The following is a 22,899-nucleotide window of genomic DNA, read 5'->3' as shown; positions in this document are numbered from 1 at the left end:
TTATTATGTTTCAAGAATAATAATTATGAATAATAATTATCTTACAAACTGATCTATTATCGACGTTAGAAGTACAAATCTAGCGATTTTTATTTTTTATAGAAATTAGAGAATTGCATTTATATCATTTAATTTGCATGTGTTGCAACGCATACGTGAGTGTGTTATTTTCTAATTATTGGTTATCGATTATAATGAATAAGTTATGCTGAATAGAACATAACTTATTCATTATTAATAAATGCCATTAATAAATAACCAATTAATAAATGTCAATTAATAAATTGGCAAAAATGAAATTTGAAATGCTTGAATATTTTTCTTACGGAGAAAATTTAAGAAACTATACATATCGTTAATATTTGAGTAAAATTTTATATATTAAATAAAAGTACATATTATAGTGCAGTATATAACACATTGTTTACATTGCAAGATTGTTTTATTTAGTGTATAGGACAAATAGAAAAAGTAATAAAAATAAAATGACTTTTTTTCAATCAGAAGAATTAAAAAGATAAATAATAAAATTAAAATAAAAGATCGAAGAGTTATACACAAATAAAATTAATATTTTCGTTAACAAATTTGTTAAGTTAAACTATCTTTTAAGATAGTTTAAAATAGAAACAATTTCTAACGATAATCAATTTTAGTTATTTTTAAGTCTCTGTGATTATACAATAATTTATATAAAATGATCAACTGAAATCTCTTCGCAAATCTGATCCAATCGAATGAATCTCGCTCGATATTTTTCGTATTAATTCAACGTTCTCGCACTTCTGTACGAAATAAAAATTGTCCGCATTAATTGCAAGATGTAGATACTGCATCTTCGCTGAAATACCTTTTCCATAATAGTTTTCACAAGTTGAAAATTTAAATTCTCTAAATACAGTGGAACTCCATTTGTCCGAGCCGGAAGGGAATTCACGGATTATCCCTTTCTCTACAGTCTACAGTTTATTCGTTCGCGTAATAGGAGCTAACGTTCGCATAACTGGATTCTTGGTCACTATATTTGGTCTTGGTTACTATTTCTTCCAAAGACGCAGTAATAACTTCGTACATTTCAAGTGTATCCATAATCTTTAAAGTTACCTTTTACAAAGAAATCGATAAAGTTGAGAGAACGAAAAAGAAAGTGTGCTGGCGGAGAGAAAGAGGAAGAATCATAATTTCCGAGTAATATTTCTTCAAGCAATTATTTTTCATTTCGTAACATAATAACATTTTGATTGCTTGTCGATTTCAGAAATACGAAATGCTTAAAAAATACTTTAAATATCGAAAATTGTCGGTATTTAATTTAGGCTGTGTTTCAGTCAGTTTCGTTGCAGTATTTATACTCTTCAAAACATTAGCTTGGTATATTGCTTCTTCTGAATTCTCATTTTCAGTCGATATTATGACTTTTTGCGTTTTATCTGAATTTTTATTCACCATCACTTGACGTTGTAGTATTAGGTCTACCGGAAAGTTCTGTCTGATAATGTCATTGCAAATTTCGATAGGTATGCACATGTTCATATATATATTTTTATTTATATATATTTATTATTATATATTTATATATTATATATTTATATTTTATTTATATATATTATTATTTATATATATTGATATATATTTTTGAAAAATGTTGCTCACAAATTGCCATCACGCTGGCAAGAGGTCATAAGTAACGACGGAAATTATATTGTACAATAAATATTACTAAATTTATGAAAAATAAACGGACAGAACTTTCCGGTAGACCTAATATTTTGTCTTCATTATTTTTCGTATCACATATCGTAGATTCTCGTACGCAATATATGTTCTTATATCGTTTACATATACGATTTATGAAAAAATTCGTAATGTTTTAAGAAGTGCAGTAGTAGAACTGTAGATAAAACGAACTATTTAATTTGTCGAAAACTCCAGACGTCGCTTTATAATGGTCACAGTAATTGATACACTTACTCGACAGTAATTTCTCCCTAAAAGTGAACAATTTGGGAAGAGGAGATACGATTATTCGAGTTTCGCGGCTCGTTTTTATAATTATTGACAATCGGTAACTATAAAAACGAGCCGCAAGGCTCGAATAATCGTATCTCCCCTTCCCAAATTGTCCATTTTCGCGCGCAATCTGAGCGCGAATTAGGGAGAAATTACTATTAGGTCTACCGGAAAGTCTGTCCGTTTGAGAAATGAAAGGAGAAATAATTGGTTTTTCATAAATTTAGTAATATTTATCGTACAATATAATTTCCGTCGTTACTTATGTCCTCTTGCCAGCGTGATGGCAAATTCGTGAGCAACATTTTGCAAAAATATATGTCCCAAATGAATATGTGCATATCTATTGAAATTTGACATCATCAGACAGAATTTTCCGGTAGACCTAATATATCTCCTTTCTGAAACATTTCTAGGCTAACTTTATCCCGGTCTCCCTTACGAATGTTCACGAAATAACGACGCCAGCTGCCGAGGCAAGATCGAAACTTCTCCGGCCACCCAATATAAGCCACGGAAGAGTTCACTCGCGGACGATAGCGGCCATTCGCAGGATTCTTGTTTGATTCGCATCTCGTCATCTTCTCCGCGGAATGTTCCCTGAAATCCTGTAAAAGCCTCGCGGGGTAACTTAGCACCGGGCTCCTCGCGTTTCGAAAAAGAACGAATCCGAGGAAGCTGGCTGCTGCTATGACATCCGAGCGGCGAGCAGCCCGCGCGTCGCGTCGCGTCTCGTCGCGGCGTAATGAGCACGGGGCTCCGTCGAAATGCTTGACTTGCTTCGCGGAAGCAATAAAAGCTTTTAACGTTTCTTTTGTACGCGTGTGCTTAACCTTTGCACCGTGGAGCGTACACGGGGCGTCCGCTTTCAGTGTTCCGCGATGCCCTGAACCGTGATTTATTTCCAGCCGAAGAAATCTCGGGGGGGATAACGATCTTAATCTGCGCCGACGGAAAAGGGAAAACGCGGCTTGTAAATCATCGGAGCGGTGCGGTGGTGTCGGGTCCGGCTGATTGCGAGCGTGTCGTGGATCCCGCGGTTGTTTCTTATTATCGGGGCCCATCGATCGATCGAAATTACAAGCTTTTCCGAGCTACGCCTGTCGCTCGGAATGAATTTCTAATCGATCGGTTCGATCGCCACCAGAGCCAATCGGGGGCCCCTACTCGAGAGTACAACGCGTCGAGATGAGGTAATGGTAAGTCGTACTAAGGGTGATTATCTACGACACGTTCGACAGACATTTTTAATCGGCTACCACGCGAAATTGTTTGTAACGGTACGAGTTTATGGTGAATCTCCTGTTCTGTTCAATTCGTATCTGCTCGGTAAATGGGTGGTGATGAACAGCCAGCAGGATTTTTATTGGGAAATAAAAATTGTCCGCAATTGCATGCCGCGATGCAATTGTCCGAAATGCAAATCCGCATCGATTGCGAGACGTAGGAGCCAAGTGCGATCTTATTTTTCTCTTAAATAATTTTAATAAGTTGTACTCAACGTAATAACATTTTCAGTTCCTTTTCAGTTTTTTTTGTTAGTCTACGCTACGTCTCAGAATTATAAAACCATCCAAAAATGTTCAATTTTTATGCATGGGAGTTAAAATAATAATGAATGCCATGTTCGAAATCGTATCGAGAAACGATGTTCTTTTTTTAAGGGAACAGATTATGTATATTTTGAACAGGGCTGGTGAAAAATAGATTTTTGAAATGGTATATTATAAACAGCTGAACAGTATAGATGCATTATTTTCAATCAGTTAAAATAAATAAAGAAGTAATTTAATTTATATTCATCTATTTCTTGTAACTGATGCAAAATACTTTTATTTTGCATAAATACCCGCAGTTTAATTATTACATTAAGCACAAGCTATAAAAACTGAAAACTATTGGGTGCTAAAAAAGCTGAAAACTAATGAGACGCGAGCATGTTTCGTTTATTCATTTTCCCCATAAATGCATAAAATCTGCAGTCTAGTGGTAAAGTCTAAAGCAGCCCTATTATATGATTATTAATAAACTAATATGATGATGATGCATTTATGACAAAAATGAGTATTTGTAATGTCAAACAGTAGAGAAGTTATAATATAATAACGTAAATATCATTATTTTCGACCTATTAAGATTATTGAGGAAAGAATGCAATTTTTGACACTGACTTTCGCTCCGAAAACCTAAAAAATTTCATAAAATTAAAGTAAAAATTTATTCAATTGAATTAAAATCGTAAAGCAAAGTTATATGCCATCAATTGCTTTTTCAACATTCTTACCTCCTGCGAATCTTAATTAAATCAGGAAATTAGAATGGATCAGCGTAAAGTCTACTAAAGTCTACTAATCCTTTTCAAATTTCGCTTCTTTCTCCTACGTAGCAAAGGGATTTCCCGTTGAAATCACCATATAAATAAATGAATAAATTAATAAATAAATTAACGGAAAGCAGTTTTGAATTTTATCTACACGAAGTTTATTCAATTCGAAACTGTATTTCGTTCTACGTGTACACAAGTCTCTACCACAAGGGAATCGAATGACGTAAATTTTCCCTTTACGATCATGTGAAAAGAGATTTAAAAACAAGTTTATGCATTTATGGCATGTACGATACATTTATAGCATAGATGAAAATTATTGCATGTTCAAGGAATTAAGAGAACCGTGTGCTTCTTTATTTGATGTTTATTATTCTTAACTATTTGGCGTTAAATTTTCTTCACAATGATTAGAACTGTTTCGATTCTAATCGATTAATTATTAGATGAGAACGAAGATGTTGGATCATGTATAACCGACAAAATGAGTAAACACGCATGTATGTCATGTGTATTGACATTTGTTGAATGCCTCGTTTCTTATATCGACGAGTATCTTAGTCCCGAACTGACGTTCGAATGTAATAATATAAATAATAGGTCGCGATACAAGTTCAAATAAACAAAGAGCACACGGAATCTATTTCGTTATCTATCCTATTTGATTCTGCTGATTATAACGAACAGAAAATTTACATTTATAGTGCACCTAGTGTATTCACTTGAATGCATGTCACTCATGAATACAGAGAGCACATGAAACTTTCGTTTTTATTTTATTTGGATTTAATACATATCGTGATTCGTAGTTTACACTTGTATATTTATTACGTATATTTATTCTTAATGAAATCGCAACACCGTTTTTATGTGAAAGTAATTATTCAATATTTTTTATTCGCGTATCAATTATTAGAGTGCATATTTAGGCATTTATGGAAAAATTGAACGGTTGCAATTTGAAAGAACGAAACCATAAAAAGTAATTCGAAGCGTAAATGAATTATTGTTAATCTATTAAAATTATTAGAGAAAGAAAGAACGTTCTATTTAGCTTCTATTTTTGCAATTAAAGCAGACAATTTTTATTTTGCATAAAAATCCACGGTCTACCAATTATTAAGCAATCTATTCGGTGCTTCGGAAATATGATTTTATAAATAACAATGCACATGGATCGTAACAGTATGAAAATTAACATTCGCGTCCGCTTTTTAACCATTGGTTCTAATTCGTATATAGACTCATGATTGTTATTGAATTTTCGACGTCTATCGTGCATTTTATTTTTAAGTTACTCCTTCTTGTTTTGTTAATACTAGTTGTATGTGCACTGAATCCATTTTTCCGAGTTGCTATTCTTACGTATGAAAGGACTACAGTTAATATACCGTCATTGCTAAAAGCTTTTGAAGATTGCCAGTTACACGAGGACTTTCTATTAGTCCTGCAATGTTAAAATGCCATAAAGGACCGGTCGACAAAGGAGCCCCCATCGACAAAGAACGCAGCCGTCAATGACCCAGTTAAGCCGGCGTAAGGGTACGGATGTCAGTGAGACTGGGTTACGAAGTCAAGAAGCAGCAACTCACCGGTGTCGATCTTTTATGGTATCTCATCATTCTAGGTCTGCAAAGCGGAGACTGCGTCAAGATTATTATATCATAGTCATAACTGTGTTAATTTTATCGGTTCGATCGTACGTATTCGCGCATATGAACGAGTTCGAATCATTTACTTCTGCGTCAATTGCACGAAGCAGAAACCTAATAGAAAGTTATTCCTTTCTAAAATAATTTTAATTGACTATAAAATTTCATTCGAGGAATTTATTCGGTTATCATCCGAGTGAAATTTTATTCGAACAATTTATTCGATATATCCATCCGAGTGAAATTTTATTCGAACAATTTATTCGATATATCATCCGAGTGAAATTTTATTCGAACAGTTTATTCGATATGTTATCCGAATGAAATTATATTCGAAGAATTTGTTTCAAACATTACTCGGATAAAGTTTTATTCGAAACATTAGTCGAATGAAATTATATTCAAAAAAAATTTGTTTCAAGAATTCATATTATCAGAATGAAATTATATTCGACGAATTTATTTCCATCATTATTTGAATAGAACTTCGCTCGAAGAATTCGTTCGAATAATACTCCACTCCGATTGACAGTAATTGGCAGTCCGGTTAAGGGTTAAATTCATGTAGTGTCTCCATCATAGCAATTAACGCGATCTTAATTTTGTCGTAACAGTATAAAACCCGCAGTCTATGTATATATAACACAATATATAATATAATATAACATCACAAACCCACAATATAATATATATATATATATATATTCATGAGAAATTGGTGCTTCAATTTACTTAGTTTCGAATCTGGTGGGTTTGTGTTATATTATATTGGGTATATAATTGTGTTATATAATATATATAATATATATATATATATATATATATATATATATATATATATATATATATATATATTCATGAGAAATTGGTGCTTCAATTTACTTAGTTTCGAATCTGGTGGGTTTGTGTTATATTATATTGGGTATATAATTGTGTTATATAATATATAATATATATATATGTGTGTTATATTATATACCCAATATAATATAACACAAACCCACCAGATTCGAAACTAAGTAAATTGAAGCACCAATTTCTCGACACCCTGTACAGTAAATTCTCTCCAATCGTCATTGAACACGTAAACAGAAAGGCTCGTTTTTATAGTTGTTGACCCTCCGCGATGATAAAAACGAGCCACGAGGCTCGAATAATCATATCTCGTCTTCCCAAATCGTCGAATTTTGTTTAAAAGTTGAGGAGACAATTTGCAAAAATTTACCGTATTTGCCTGCAAAATTTCGCCGGGTTCAGTTACCCGAGAAAAATGCCGCGACGTAACGGCACCCAGGCCTTCGCGGAACGCGCGTCGTTAATTTAAGCAAAACCGACGGCTGATTATGTGCAAACGTTGATTATGCACGGATGAAGGAAAGCGTGTAGTGGGAGCAAAAAGAAAGAGGTCCGCGCGGCGCGCTGTCTGTCCGTTCTTATCGCGCACTTCAATCCCGCTCTAGGCAGGAAAATCATAATCCTGCTTCGTACTTCCTTCTTACATGGAACCATGTCTGCCGGTGTTCCTCGTGCCGCAACAAGAAACCGCGGGACCCCGCGTTGTTCCCGCGGACTCCCGCGTCGGCTCTTGTATATCGTGTATATATACCTTCGAGAGATAGACGCGTTTTTTCTTCACCGCTCATTACCCGTTTGCGATTGATGAATTTCACCTGGAACTGTTCATCGAAAGGAGGAAGCGCGCGCGCTCGCGCTCGCGCGAGAGGGCGAGTGAACGCCGTTGAAAAATGAGTAAAAGCATGGTCGTTTCGTATTGGGTTTCACGGCTTTGGTGCCATTAATATCGTGGCCCGTAACACCTGGATCGATACGGCTACGAGATTGTGCGCGACTCCAAAGAAATGCTCTCCGGGAACCGCTCATTTATCTGAGAAACAACTCCGCCGCGGCGAGCTCGTGTGTTTTTCATAATAAATCATGTTGAACGGCCGGCCAGTTCGGCCGCGCGCTTGCCGTTCCGAGCTGAGGATAGAGGTAATCATTGTTTCGCTAATGGGAATGAGGGATTAACAAGAGGAAAGAGAAGCCCGGCGAGCTGTGCCACCGAACAAGCTTCGTTGCACGAGAAAAATTCGGCGCGAGACGTTGCCCTTTTGTTCTCCGTTGTGTTCAGCATCGTAGCGGCCGGTGGCCGGGTCTCGCATGACCGGTACCAGCATTCATATTTGCGCGTTCGACGTTCTACTGAAACGCGTACAAATACGCTTGCTGTATAATTTTTTAAACATAATAAATTACTTATTATGAATAGAAGAAATAAATTGTTTCTTCAAAAAAATATATTTAGTTTTTCATTGTTGCTAATATTGAAGAACGAAAGGTGGCAGGGAATAAGAAGTAAATATATTTTTCGATTATTGCCATAACATAATAATATTGCCATAACGACATGTGGTAGGGGATAAAGAACTATTTATTTTTGTTCTATGATATTTGTAACAAGTAATTTATTATGTTTCCGTGTATGTATATACTTACGGATCACCGCAGACCCGGTCATCGTTGTGCATGGTTTTAGATAGGATTTCCTATACGCGTACGATGTATATGTCGGACGCATTTATACTGAGATTTGGGCAAAATCCATTCGATTGACGAATAACGAATCAGGATTACATGTGTATTCGTTATTCGCGAATAAATTGCATTGCGATGTCTTTTCTAGTTAATGTGTTAAGCTCGAGCGAATTTCACATTAACATTATTACACAAAGCAAAGGCTGGTGACATCAATCTTTTCTCATCACTAAACAGCGGATCTTTATGGAAATGCATATTTTTTTAGAATATAAGTAAATTGATGGAACTCCGACTGATATTTGTTTGGTCATTACAGGATTCTAAAAATATCATTATTATTTTGGACATTGCATATATTTTACATACTACAATTTTTTTTTTAATATTTTCTGCATACTGTTGACGTAATATATAAATTAAAACTATATTTTGGACGTGTTATATAATAAAATAAAATATATAAAATAAATAAAATATATAAATATATAAATAATAAAATATATATGTACATATATATATATTATGTCAAAAATATGTAATATGTAAAATATCTGCAATATACAAAATAAAATCTATATTTCTACGTATAATAATAATAATAATTTTTATCAATAAATTCTTATTTGAATAAAATCTTATTCGAATGTAATTTTATTCGGATCAATTTCTATCTAGATAAATTTTTATTCCATCGAACATTTATTCGATAGCGTCGAATAAAATCGTATTCGTTGAGTCTTTATCTTTTATCCGTCATCCGAATAAAATTTGTCCAAACTCTGCTGCGGAACCGAGAAACAAGATACCAGAAATGCCAAAAGCACCGATAACGAGCGATTCCACTAATAAGACTTTGGTTGTGTGTTATATATATCCATGTGTATTGATTTTCGGTGCGTTGTTGTTGTGTCTGACATCATGCTACAGCAGGTAGTCCGATCACGTATCGCACATGATTCAAAACATGACACTTGATTACACGCTCTATATACTAAGTGGGTACAATGCATCACGTGTACTGCTCGCAAAGCGCTATGGAAATTGTCGGGTTTGTGTATAATGTGATACGGACTATCTTCGATTCGTTCGACACGATGGAGACCGGTATCGGAGACATTATGCGATTCGGATCACCATAAGCGCACGCGATATGACGGCGGACCGGGCCGAACTTTTGTAGGAGAGCTACAGAAGCAACGTCGGGTCTCGTTGATCACGGTAGAAACCACGTCAGATCAGTATTGTGCGATAGGATCGCCACGAATTTATACGGTTCTACAGAGATCAGCATAAATTTATGCTTAGACAGTAAAAACTGTCTGGAAATTCTAAGGAGAGAGAGGCGCCCTCATCGTACAATACAGATTAGTATAGAGGCGGCTTTAGCATTCTGGAAAAACTACCTAAGTTTCGAAAAGGATAGCGAGCGTTGCTCGATGATTGTTTGATGCAACATAAACAATTTAGTGTCTTGAATAATGCATTCAAGTTATCAAGAATAAAAAGAGTCGAACCATCAGAAAATTTCGGAGATACAGTAAATTTTTCCTAATTTTCCTTCAGCTTGTAAACAAAAAGTTGGGAAGAGGAGATTATTTTATTCGAGCCTTGCACCTCGTTTTTATAATTTTTGGTAATCAGCAACTATAAAAATGAACCGCAAGGCTCGGATAATCGTATCTTTTCTCATTTTCTGTCAGAAGTTCATCTGTGGATTCATCTTTAAGTGTACAAAACCAAAATCAGGCAAATTATTTTCGGATGACTGATAATATATAAAGATTAACGAATAAAATTGTATTCGACGATACCGAATAAAAATTTATCTGAATAGGAATTTATCCGAATAAGAGATCTTGATTGAATAAGAATTCATTCAAATGGGATTTCATTCGCATAAGCATTTGTTGCAATACAATTTTATTCGAATTCATCCGTATATGGATTCATACGATAAATAATCGATTTGAATAGAAATGATAAAATAGAAAGTGTTTTTTCATATAGTCTATCGATTTCTTTATTTCATGTTAGTAGATTGATAATTGCTGCATAATTAAATGATTTTTCTACGGGTGCAGAGGAACGCATCGGTAATTCTATAATTCAATAAGTACTTGAAATTGAACTGAATGGATCCTGAATGTATTCGCATAAATATATTCTTGTCAAATTATGTGAAAAGTAACACAGTCAACAATTATTCGCATTGTTAAATAACTTCACGATCAATAATGCCCAACTCTGTGCGAAACGTCCAAGAATAAGGTCTGTGGAACTTCTGGATTACAAAATTGTCCTAGCTCGTTCGATACTGTATAATACTTAAACGTTTCTGATTCATTCAAAGACCCTTTTGGAAGTTATACAAGCTCCAAAATGTTGGACGCAGTTTCTCTGTAAGGTCAGAGAAACGACGAATTAAAGTTAGGGTTCTACGAAGCATCAGATGTGTCCAGGATGACATTCATCTTTCCTTTTGAGTCTGATGTTGATCGCGATCGTGCTGCGCGAACTTGGTCTAAGTATTAGTCTCTATTGTGCTGTGTAAGGCCAAGGTTATATTTATTGTATACGATTATGGTCAGGTTTTGAAGGGAAGAGCTGTCTACCCTATCCCGAGGACCCAAGTGTCATGAGTTTGACGTGATTTAGTGGAGACAGAGTTGGACAAAAAGTAATTCTGATTTATGATTAACGATTATAACTCGGTAATTTATTATAAACTATTATAAATTAGTCATGGTCTATTGTAAATTAGTTGTAAACTATTATAAATTAGTCATGGTCTATTGTAAATTAGTTGTAAACTATTATAAATTAGTCATAGGCTATTGTAAATTAGTTGTAAACTATTGTAAATTAGTCATGGTCTATTGTAAATTAGTTGGAAACTATTGTAAATTAGTCATGGTCTATTGTAAATTAGTTGTAAACTATTATAAATTAGTCATAGGCTATTGTAAATTAGTTGTAAACTATTGTAAATTAGCTGTGAACTATTGTAAATTAGTTACAAACTGTTGTAAATTAGTTATAATAACTAACGAGTTATAATCATTCAAAATCAAGAGGACAGCTGCAGATGATGTACGTCCGATTTTTCAGCTCGCACTACACTATGAATTTGTTATTATGCATGCAGCCACTTTATTTTCACGTTATGAGTGTACAAATACTACTGGATCTCCTTGAACATTGTCATAGCAGTTCCAGTGCAACATTTTTTAGTTGTAAGATAGATGAAGTGCTAGAATCTTAAAAGAATACTTTGGTCTTCCCAGACCTAAATTACTATGATAACATTGTAATAAATATACTCACTTACATTAAAAATACTAAATATTGATGGTAACTGGCAGAAGATTTTGTTATATTTTAATTATAAAGTACTATACTTGATTCAATTTCAATCTGAAAAATTGAATTTTTAAAATTATTTTAAATTTATATTTAATTTTATTTAAACATTATTTAAATATTTAAATATTTAATTTATATTTAATATAATATTATATCTAAAATTTACATTTATGTCAAATTCAACTGACATGAGTGAATACATCTGGATACAGCAGAAATCTGATTTATTGAAAAAAATTCATTCTTGAGAAAAGTATAAGAATTGAATTTAAGATTCTCACACATTCGTCCTTTATTTTCTCCAGGAAAATATGGTCATCGTGAACTATAGCTTCCATCTTGTTTGAAACTGTCTCATTAATAGACTGGCGAATTTTTGTGCAAAACAAAATTGTTCAAAACACAGTTCTAAGAAATATAAATTCAATAAAAATGAATTGTTTCTTTTAATAATTCTGATGAGTCGAAAACGATATGACACAACATTATTAAATTCCTCGCATCTCTTCACATTATATTCAGCTACACGTTTTTATCATAAATGCATAAAATTCGCAGTATACTTATTAAGTTGTACGAGCCTATATCACTTATCAACGTGTCATGTGATCCAGGTTTAGTCCTCAAGAACGATACGAGCCTTCATAAAGGCTCGTGTCATATTGGATAAGTCTCGAGAGGTTCCTAGAGTACCGTTTGAGGCTGAGGTAGCTTCCATAGTATTATTGAGTACGTCTGAAGTGGTCGATACGATGCGTACGAATCTCGAGTGTCCCTTTTTCAAGGTTCCGAACCCTTCGCGTCACGTTCTATCGTTCATTCTGTTACAGCAAATATTGTCCTTCGGTAATCTTGGATCGCATTAACGCGATATCAATTATACATGCTAAAACTCGTAAGTCACTTTTAAACACAAGATCCTGTTGATGACGCGCCGGTTATGTGGAAAATTACTGTTTCTATATACCGGGTGATGCGATAAGTTTGTTCATTTCAAATATTTTATTGACTTTTTTCTGTCGTTACTTTGGTGTACTAATGTTTCGAGCTGTGCTATTGTTTTAGGTATACTGTTGTTCTCAAATACACTACGAAGCACTTCCAATGCTATAACAAAATATACAGAGTGTCCCAATAATGTCTCACAATCCGAAAGTGGCGGGTTCCTCAGGCCATTTGAAGCAACTTTTTCCTTTACAACAATTTTCTCCGAGGCACCGTTAAGGAGTTATTAACGAAAAACGGTGACCAATGAGAGGCGAGCTCAGCTGGCGCGAGGCGACCGAGCCAATGAGCGGAACTGGGGTTCGTGCGCTAGTTGGCTGGGCCGCCACGCGTCAGCCGTACTCGATTCTTATTGGTCACTGTTTTTCGTTAATAACTCGTTAATGGTGCCTCGAAGAGAATTTTTGTAAAGGAAGAAGCTGCTTCAAATGATCCAAGGAACCCGACATTTCCAGATTGCGAGACATTTTTGGGACACCCTGCATTTTATCATTATATCTGATCTTGAAGCATCATTAATGATTGCGGATCTTGATGCTCATTCTTATCTTCGTGCTATCCTTATAAATTGTTCCGTAAAAAGCAGGATAAGTGAAATGTTTCTTTCGCCTGCTGAAAGATTTCTTTGAATACGGTTATGATTATTTTATTATTACATTATTGGTAGATTGCGGATTTTTATGCAGAATAAAAATTCTCTTCATCGATTGCAAGAAATATAAACTAAATAGCAAGTTTATTCTTTCTTCGATAACTTTAATAGGCTGAAAATAAACACATTGACATTCTTAAATTCTCCCAATGTGTCTGCTGTTTCAAATTGCAACTGTTCAATTTTGTCATAAACGCATAAAGTTCGCATTCAACGAAATCGGTGAAGAACCGCAAAATCACTGATCTATCTCGTGCATTATCTTCGGTGATCCTATTTTCTGGGTCACGTATGTAGCATGCAATACGTCAAAAATCGCATTCGATATCTGAACAGTCTTCAATCTTGTAGTCTTGAATGTTCGACATTCCACGGTCGTGTACCACGAAGTCACTGTAATAGACGTGAAGATGTCATAACGGGTATGCACGCGTATTACAGGTTACATCTTGTTCAGTCATTCTAGATAAATGGAATTTCCTCTCCAAATGGCACACGCCGTAAAAAAAATCCTCGGAATAATACTTCTGAACAAAGACGTTAGCTTACTTCGCGTGCTAGTCAACATATTATTTTTCACTTGAAATTAAATGAAAAACATATATATAAGTAATGTTTCTTTTTTTTCTTTGTTCGTTGTGTAACAAATATTAATTTCCATTTATTATTATTAAAGTATTTCTTCGTTATTTTTTTACTACGACGTGTGCTCGATGCCACGTTGTGCATATAAAAATAATAAATAATGAGCAATTAAATAATAATTGGTGAGTAACAATTGGAATTGTATTTATAAATATTAGAAATGGGTAGATAAATAAAAGTAAAACGCAGTGAATTAAACTTATCCCTTTTGGTTTATTAATTTGATGTACGAGGAAGGACCGTCTTTACTCTCCTGATTGCTCCAGGAGACTGAAGACTATTCACAAAGACGAAACCAAAAACGTCACCTAAAGACAAAGAGCACTCTGTTCTATATACATATGAAATCATTGTTTATCTAATGGTACTCTGGCGAGACTCTCGGCGTCGATTCGTTTTTGTAACTTATATGCTAGAAGGAAAAACTTCTGAGTATTCAAAAGAGAGAAAATAATCCAATAATAAATAAGAAACGAAAATCCTATTATTTTAAATAATTTATTTAGACCCATGTAAATAATATGTAGTTACTTTTGTCATTTACACAACATTTACTCGTGTTTCCATCTACTGTTTTCATAGAAACCTAGTTTAGGCTAGTGGAGCCGGATACTGCGTGGTGATCAATTACTGTGCCTTTCGTTCGCTTTCGGACATAATTAACTTTATACCTATCGAATAAGACGTATCAAATTTTTTTACATTAATAAATAAGCAAAATAAAAGAATGAAAAGATTTATTTACTCTGGGTGTTGCAGCACGTTCAGGTTTCACGGTAACCGTTGTCGAGGTATCACGGCAATGCTCACTATTGTTTCTTTTTATCGAACAGTCCTGCAGAGTCATTAATTTCTCGGGCGTCGTTTCTACGGCCGCGGAGTTTAATGTACCCTTTAATCGTGCATTCTCGCGCCGCGCCGCCTTCCTTCTAAAGGCATAACTTAATCATCCGCTGGCCAACGTGAAAGAAGACTTTCGGCGATCACCCTCGGCAACGGTACTCAGTCAAAACGTAATTTAAAGCCCATAAATCGAGCTTCGTTCAGGCTTCCGGCTACTTTCGAATTGCTCCTCGCTTAATAACCTTGCGCTCGATTTTTCATCCAGCGCGATTTCCAATTGATAATAGAATACGAGTGCGATGTTTAACGTCACCTTATTCTTCATGCCTGGACGTAATGAAAAACACTCGATTCTTGTCGTTTCTTGCGAACTCTCTTCATCGGCGCAACACTTTTATGGCGAACGGTTTACGTAGAATATTTACGTTCGTTATTATCGTTGCATTTTCTACTGTTTCTCACAAGTTTTCATTTTCGTCATTTTTTTAAGCATCTGAAGCAGCATATAATGATACAGTATGTAAAGTTCTTTATTCTGTTCACGGTTAATGTCTTCTGCACGGTGCAATTTGAATGTATTTAATTATAAAAGCGAATGTTTCAAATCCTTTGAATTTCAAAAAAATAATGAAGAAGATAATGATCGTTAATTGATATTAACAACAATAGAATCAATTTTGGTCAGCGTGCATATTTTACTGCATTTTATATGGTCCCATAAATGCATAAAGATAAGTACACAGTCTACTTATCACATGCAATGGGTATAATAAAATTAGTATCATTAAAAAATATTTATATCATAAAGAAACTATATCGGAACAGGATTCACTTTCTTCTTCATATTTATATTGCAGTTCCTTTTGTTTACAATGAAATTATTGCGACATATGATATGCTACAAATAACAAAAAAACAAGAAAATATAAACACAATTTGATGAAATGTGAACATAATGTTTGAGGCTAATTTTTATTGCTACTCGTTAATGGACTCGTTCATTTATGATAATAATTCATAATTATAATAATAATTATTAGGTCTACCGGAAAGTTCTGTCCGTTTAAGAAATGAAAGGAAATAATAGATTTTTCATAAATTTAGTAATATTTATTGTACAATATAGTTTCCGTCGTTACTTACGACCTCTTGCCAGCGTGATGGCAATTTGTGAGCAACATTTTTCAAAAATATGTCTCAAATGAACATGTGTATACCTATCGAAATTTGCAATGGCATTATCGGACAGAACTTTCCGGTAGACCTAATACAATTGTTGAAAGAAGAAATATATTTTCAGCTATCTTATGGTTTTTAGAATTCGGTTAGACAATTTTTACTTTGCATAAAGGTCCACAGTCCATTCATTAAATAAAGTGCGATATAATTTTGTTAAAAATTACAACAGTTATATAAATCATTGAAAGTTATTAATAAAACGTCATGTGCGTGTTCGACAGCGGCATAAAATATCGATAATCACTTTTTGCCGAGACATCTCATTCAATTTTTTATGATTCACTTTCCATAAAAGCAATTTTAAACATCGAATCCTGATTGATGACTATGTCAACCAGATGACAGACGTTCCTGTACAATATTTGCTGGTTTTTTTTTTGCGAGGATTGTTCGTTGCGAACACGACTCAATGTTGACTGACCTCGATCTTTTGATGGCGCAGTATTGTGTCAGGGCCTAATCGAGCCGCTTATTATTTAGGTAACAATAAACAATAGTAAAGCTTTGTTATTAAGGTGATCACCTTCCGCTGTTTGCACAGAGTGACACGCCAGTATGATGCAAATGAAGTCTTTCGTAACTAGCGCGAAAAGCTTTTATTCGCGCTGAATTCAGCATTATTAGGTAACCGAAGGAATTTCTATTGTCCGTGCAACTATGCAGATTGAAATTAGTAATTTCGTCGCGGCACATTTAACTGGCTAATTGAGATGTTGTAACTCGTAATGATAAGAGATGAAGAAAATTCCGATTTATAATTCTTTTCAGTATGTAACAATAATTTTTCTCGTAATTGTAAAATGAGCGTAACAATTATGTACGAAAAATATATAACATGTATTATAATGAGTAGTACATTTTATGCAAAATAAAGTTGTCTGTATTTATTGCGATATGCAAGAGTTAAATATACATTTATTTCTTTTCTGAATCATTCTAATAAGTCAAAAGTAATACAACAATATCTTCAAATTCTTTAAATATTTTCACTGTTTTCAATTTGTTTCACTCATTCTATCTTAAATGCATAAAATCCACGATCTAATTATGAGCAATATATTAGTATGTTACAGTATGTTACATTACATTTATGATTAATTTAAAAATGAAAAATATATTTTTAATACCTTCTAATCAGAGAACAAATTTCTGCCTAGGTGCCATTTCTTTAAACTATTTCCTATACAAAATATACATTTACATAAACATCCGCAGTCTAATGAAAGTATTTAGCTAGTTATTAGCATTTTCAAGTAATTTCAGATTTTATTTTCCAAGCTCAACTTATTTTTATTGAACCTTTACAATGCCGTCTTATTTTCTATCAACAATTATATGTACTCTTATGCATTAGTATATTATTTATATTGAGAACATAGGAACACAGGGAAGTCGTTCCACGCTGGTTTTAATTATCATTTAATATTAAAATCGCTACAATGTTTCTCACACTTTCCCAGATTCATTTTCACTTCTACTTCTTTCAGCTTTATATGTATTTACTCTTTGCGTTAATTATTCATAAAGAGTGTTCAGTATATCATTTTTTCTCTAATTTGAATCCATGTAATGACCGAATGGTGTCTTTTGTATGATTACAGGTACTCCAACAAGACATAGAAGCGCACGGTCGAATCGTCAGTTCGGTGGTCAAGCTGGGCGACAAGGTGTGCGCACAACAATTAGAGAAACAACAAGAACGAGAGAAGCAACTGGAACAAGAGAAACAAGAAGAACAAGAGAATCAACAGGAACGGGAGAACGAACGAGACGAGTGGGAACCTCCGCAGGCTTTGCGAATCGTAAGATCCCTGGAACGTCGTTGGCATCTGCTGTTTCTACGTGCCTTGGAATGGCAATGTCACATCGAGACACTTGTATCACGAATAAGCAACAAGGTGAGTTTCAATAATTACTACTTTCTTTGTCATTTCCTTTTCCTGTGCCTTCGATTTCATCCTTTTGGAATCACTATCGAAGAATCGAAAGATGCTAGAGTCTTACGTTAAATATTTTGGAAACAGAAGGAAATGTTTATGAAGAAACTTTGTTACTTTCAGTGTCTAGAATTTTGTTAAACTTTGCAAGATCGTAGAGACTGATTAAATGACTAAATAGTTCTATGAATAAATAATTGTATAACTAAATAATTCTATGACTGAGTAATTAAACAACTAAATAATGAAATGACTAAATAATTTTGTAACTAAATTATTTCATGACTATAATATATAGATTAATATATATTATAGATTATTATATTATATATATATATAGATTATTAGATTATATACATATATATATATATATATATTGGAAAATATATCTAATCTATAATATATATTATAGATTATTATTATTATTATAGTCATGAAATAATTTAGTTACAAAATTATTTAGTCATTTCATTATTTAGTCGTTATTATATATATTCGTTATATATATTTAATAATAATAATAATAAAAATAATCCTAGATTTAAACATGAATTACGCAATAATGAAATCATACTTCAAAGTAAGTGATGATCTAAAAGCAATTATACATTTATGACACTAAATGTTGATTGGATAACTTAGCATTCCAATTTAATATGTCAAAGTGATGTTAAAACATTATTATAACAAATTTTTATCTATTCGACAGAGCCAAGTATTATTAACACCTGGACTGTCGCATTACAATCCCAAAAGTTTTATAACCTCAAAACAATTTAATAAAGAAGACTCATATCGGAATATTGAAATTGATTATAGTCAAAACATGAATTTGTTACCAAATTTGATAAGAAAGAAATAATGTCTACATGCCACTCAACATATTATATTTTCAAACAAATATGTCCCTTTTAAATAGATTAATAAAAAGATCACATGAATTTGTAAAACCAGTGTTCTTTTTAGCATTCGCTTTTTTCTCCATAAACTCTTCGTATCTTAAAAGGATCAGAGATCGAAAACTCGTTAAGAAACTTTACATATAGTTAACATTTGAATAAAATTTGATGTTTCAACAAATGCACGTCTTCTTAAATTAAAAGTACGTATTTCAGTCAAGCCTATAACACACTGTTTATATTGTAATATTGTTTTGTTTAGTACATACGACAAATAAAAGAAATAATAAAAATTATAAAGAAAAATACAAACTAAAATAAAAATGAAATTTTGAACAATTATAAAAAAATAACTAATATTTTTGTTGGCACAATACAAATCTTTATCCTATATTATTATCAAGCAAAGTATACGCGTCTGTGTAACAGATTTCTTAACATTTTTCCCACAAATGTACACGATCAACGTGTCAGTCAACGCGTTAATTCATCGACCAAATTACCTCCATTTAAAAGAGTCTAATAAATCATTAACCTTTAAATGCATGATTTTTTGTTTTGAATTTTAAAAAATCGTTTTTTATAGGAATGCATACATAGTTTACGTAAAAAATAAATAAAAAAATCTAGGTAATAATATTGAGTATTTATTTTGAAAAAAAGTTGTATGTAAACTTTTGGCAACAATGTGCGTTTATTACTAAAATTATTGTAGACGTAAACAAATGTCATGTATCTATATTATCCATTAGTATAGGAATTTTCACATTATTTATAAATGAAATGCAGCAAAGCAATTGCGATTTTTGTTGTGACACAAGCAATCAGATAAATCACTCCTTTATAGGAAACTCGAAAAAAGAAAATATCTCTCCAAGTAACACATTGAAGGTTATCACCCACCACATTCAAATGTGAAAAAACATATAACTTACTCGCCAGAAGTAATGTCAAGTCTTTTATTTCACACATGGTCTATTGTCTATTGTTATCAACGTGTGTTCGGAAACGCACATGCTCAGGTTTTCGAATAAAATTAAGTGGAACTGTAGACAATTGGCAACAATACGCATTCAAGGGTTAATAATAAAACGTAAATCCAATGTATTATCTAAAATTTCTCTTTCATTTACAATCTTCTGTGCCGAAAGGGCTACAGAACAAGAACCACCCGCGAGTGGAAATGGTCGGTTGCAGAGATTCGGTGCTCCCGGTGAGGTCATTAACGCGGAGAGATCGCCGCGTTTCATTCCATGCCGCTCGGTCCTGGCCAGTTCGCGTGAAAGTCCACTTATAAAGTGTTGCCTATAAAAATTTATTAATTTAACGGCGCGGCACGCGATTCGCCGGCGCGGCCTTTTATTTGCCTGCGCGAGTCCAGGCCCGCGTTAGGCCCCGTAGTACTCCGGTTGGTCACGATCGGCATTCGGACGACGACGACGCCGCGAGCGACCCGCGTGCCGATTCTCATCGCGCATAGGCGTTTCTTTATCGTAACGCATTCATATGACAGACGTCGGCGATCATCGATTGCCGGTTTCACCGATTAGATACCGGGAAACGCGCGCAACAGGCTCACGTTGAACGCGTGACGCGCGTTCGCGTCCGTTCGGCTCGATATATGCACGCCGATCCCGCGAGTGTATTCTGTAATTTCGATGCGCACGGGACTTTATTGACCTACATGCGGAAATTGATTGAACAGCTACGCCTCTATCGCTGTGATTGAGTATTCCATGGAAAGCTTGAAAAGTGAGAACGGTGAGAACAGCAGCGCGCTTGATTTGCATGCACTTGTTGCATTTTCCGATCGCAGAATGCTGGAAAAAGTTAACGTTTCCTTCGGTTCAACATTTTCGTTTTTATTCATTCGTTCATTTAATTATTTCTTTATTTATTTACCACTGTAACAGGCCCTTATGCAGGACGAATTTATAATATAACTTTTAAATTATACATCTAATTAAAAAATATTAAATACAAATGTTAGCGAGTTTTAAGGGGGAGAGGTGACGTCGTATTCACTTTTCTTTTTATGTAGAAATTGAAATAGATAGAAAATAGATACATAGAATATATAGATTATATAGAATAGATAGAAATTATATAGATATTGAAATTTCAAGTTTATATATACATATTCCTTTTTTGAAGTGGAAAGCTATGTATAATTTTCTGATTGTAGAGTTGAGAAGAATATTAAATACCGTATGGTGAATTTAATAAAGTATAAACCTATGATGATAGAAAATAGATACATAGAATATATAGATTATATATAGAATAGATAGAAATTATATAGATATTGAAATTTTTCAAGTTTAGAGAGAGATATATTCCTCTTTTTTGAAATGGAAAGCTATGTATACTTTTCTCATTGTAGTTGAGAAGAATATTAAATACCGTATGGTGATTTTAATAAAGTATAAACCTATGATGAGCCTAAACGTAATGGCTATTATTTTCTTGTTATGATTTGCAAACTGTGAAAAATGGAGAAAATATCTTGAAATAAACGCTATTTCTACTAATTCATCGCGTTGTATACGATTTTTTTAATTACTTCAACATTTGGGAAAATTCATAAACTATAAACTTCGAAATTCACAAAAATTTGTACTTTTTTACGTTGAATCTTAACCCGGCAAAAATAAGGTACTTTCCTTTAATACAGATATAAGATTTGCTGTATTGTTGAATTGTATACTGTATACGTCGATAGCCGAGAAACTCTTCAACTTCCGGATTCGGGATCGTTCCTTGTAAGTTACACGAACAAACTGTTTGGCATGATGGAATGTAATTAATAAGTAGACTACGGATCTTTATGCGAGATAATAATTTTCTGCATCAATTGCAAGAAGTAGAAACCAAATAGAAAGTCATTCTTTTCTAAAATAATTTTAATTTACTGATAATTATATCTTCGCGTTCGTAATTCCATTTAATCTCCTCGCCATTTTAAATTGCAACAAATTGTAATAAGAAATTCAGGATATCTCGAAAAGCTGCAGCAGAGTTCCTATAGTTCGACAAAAATGCTCTATTAATTTTTATGGTTTGAAAATAAACGCTCTATTAATTCTTCAATATGAAAATAAATGCTCTATTAATTTTATAATTTGAAAATAAATGCTCCAATAATTTTCACTTAATTGCCAGCGATTCCTTACGTGAGAATCGCTGTCGTTTTCAAGAAAATGAAAAAAAAGGAACACTGTGCGTTTCTTTTATAATTGGCTGCCATGCCATCTTTTCTGCTCTACAATCCGCAAACAAATAATCCATGAAAAACATGACAACAGTTGCTTCAACACGATTTCGTAAGTACAATATTAAATTCCATAAGCTTATTGAAATGAGCACCCTATGGTAAAAATAAAAGAAACCGGTTACCCTAATGGGTATCAAAATGTGAAAATGCAATTATAGCTATTCTAACCGATGGATGAATTAGGCACGCTGCCATAAAGTCATTCGAAAATTTTATAACGTACAGAAGAGGTAAAGGGTTGAGAACAAGGTCATAAACAATGGGCTTGAAACCTACTCGATCTATCTTTAACCCTTTTTTTTCGTATTCAAGTACTATTAGAAATATATTACAATTTAAATTTTTATTTAAATTTTATTAAAAATCTATTAAGAATTAAATTTTTCTATTTAAATTCTACTAAAAATGTGTTATAATTTAAGTTTTCTATTTAAATTCTACTAAAAATCTATTAAAAATTAAATTTTCTATTTAAATTTTATTAAAAATCTATTAAGAATTAAATTTTCTATTTAA

General features: G+C 33.3%; 1 protein-coding gene across 3 annotated transcripts in view; it reads left to right on the top strand.

Moving 5' to 3' along the window:
• Nucleotides 1-22,899, top strand: part of LOC117222485 (uncharacterized) — a 364,434-nt gene that overhangs the window by 163,225 nt on the left and 178,310 nt on the right. For all 3 annotated transcript variants that reach the window (XM_076522259.1, XM_076522260.1, XM_076522258.1), the window contains exon 7: nucleotides 17,875-18,171. In XM_076522259.1, coding sequence (XP_076378374.1) covers nucleotides 17,875-18,171 — 297 coding nt within the window. The remainder of the gene's footprint in view (nucleotides 1-17,874; nucleotides 18,172-22,899) is intronic.

Source organism: Megalopta genalis, chromosome 5, assembly GCF_051020955.1.
Source record: "Megalopta genalis isolate 19385.01 chromosome 5, iyMegGena1_principal, whole genome shotgun sequence".
Classification (NCBI taxonomy): Eukaryota; Metazoa; Arthropoda; class Insecta; order Hymenoptera; family Halictidae; genus Megalopta; species Megalopta genalis.
This window is presented reverse-complemented; position numbering and strand designations above follow the sequence as displayed.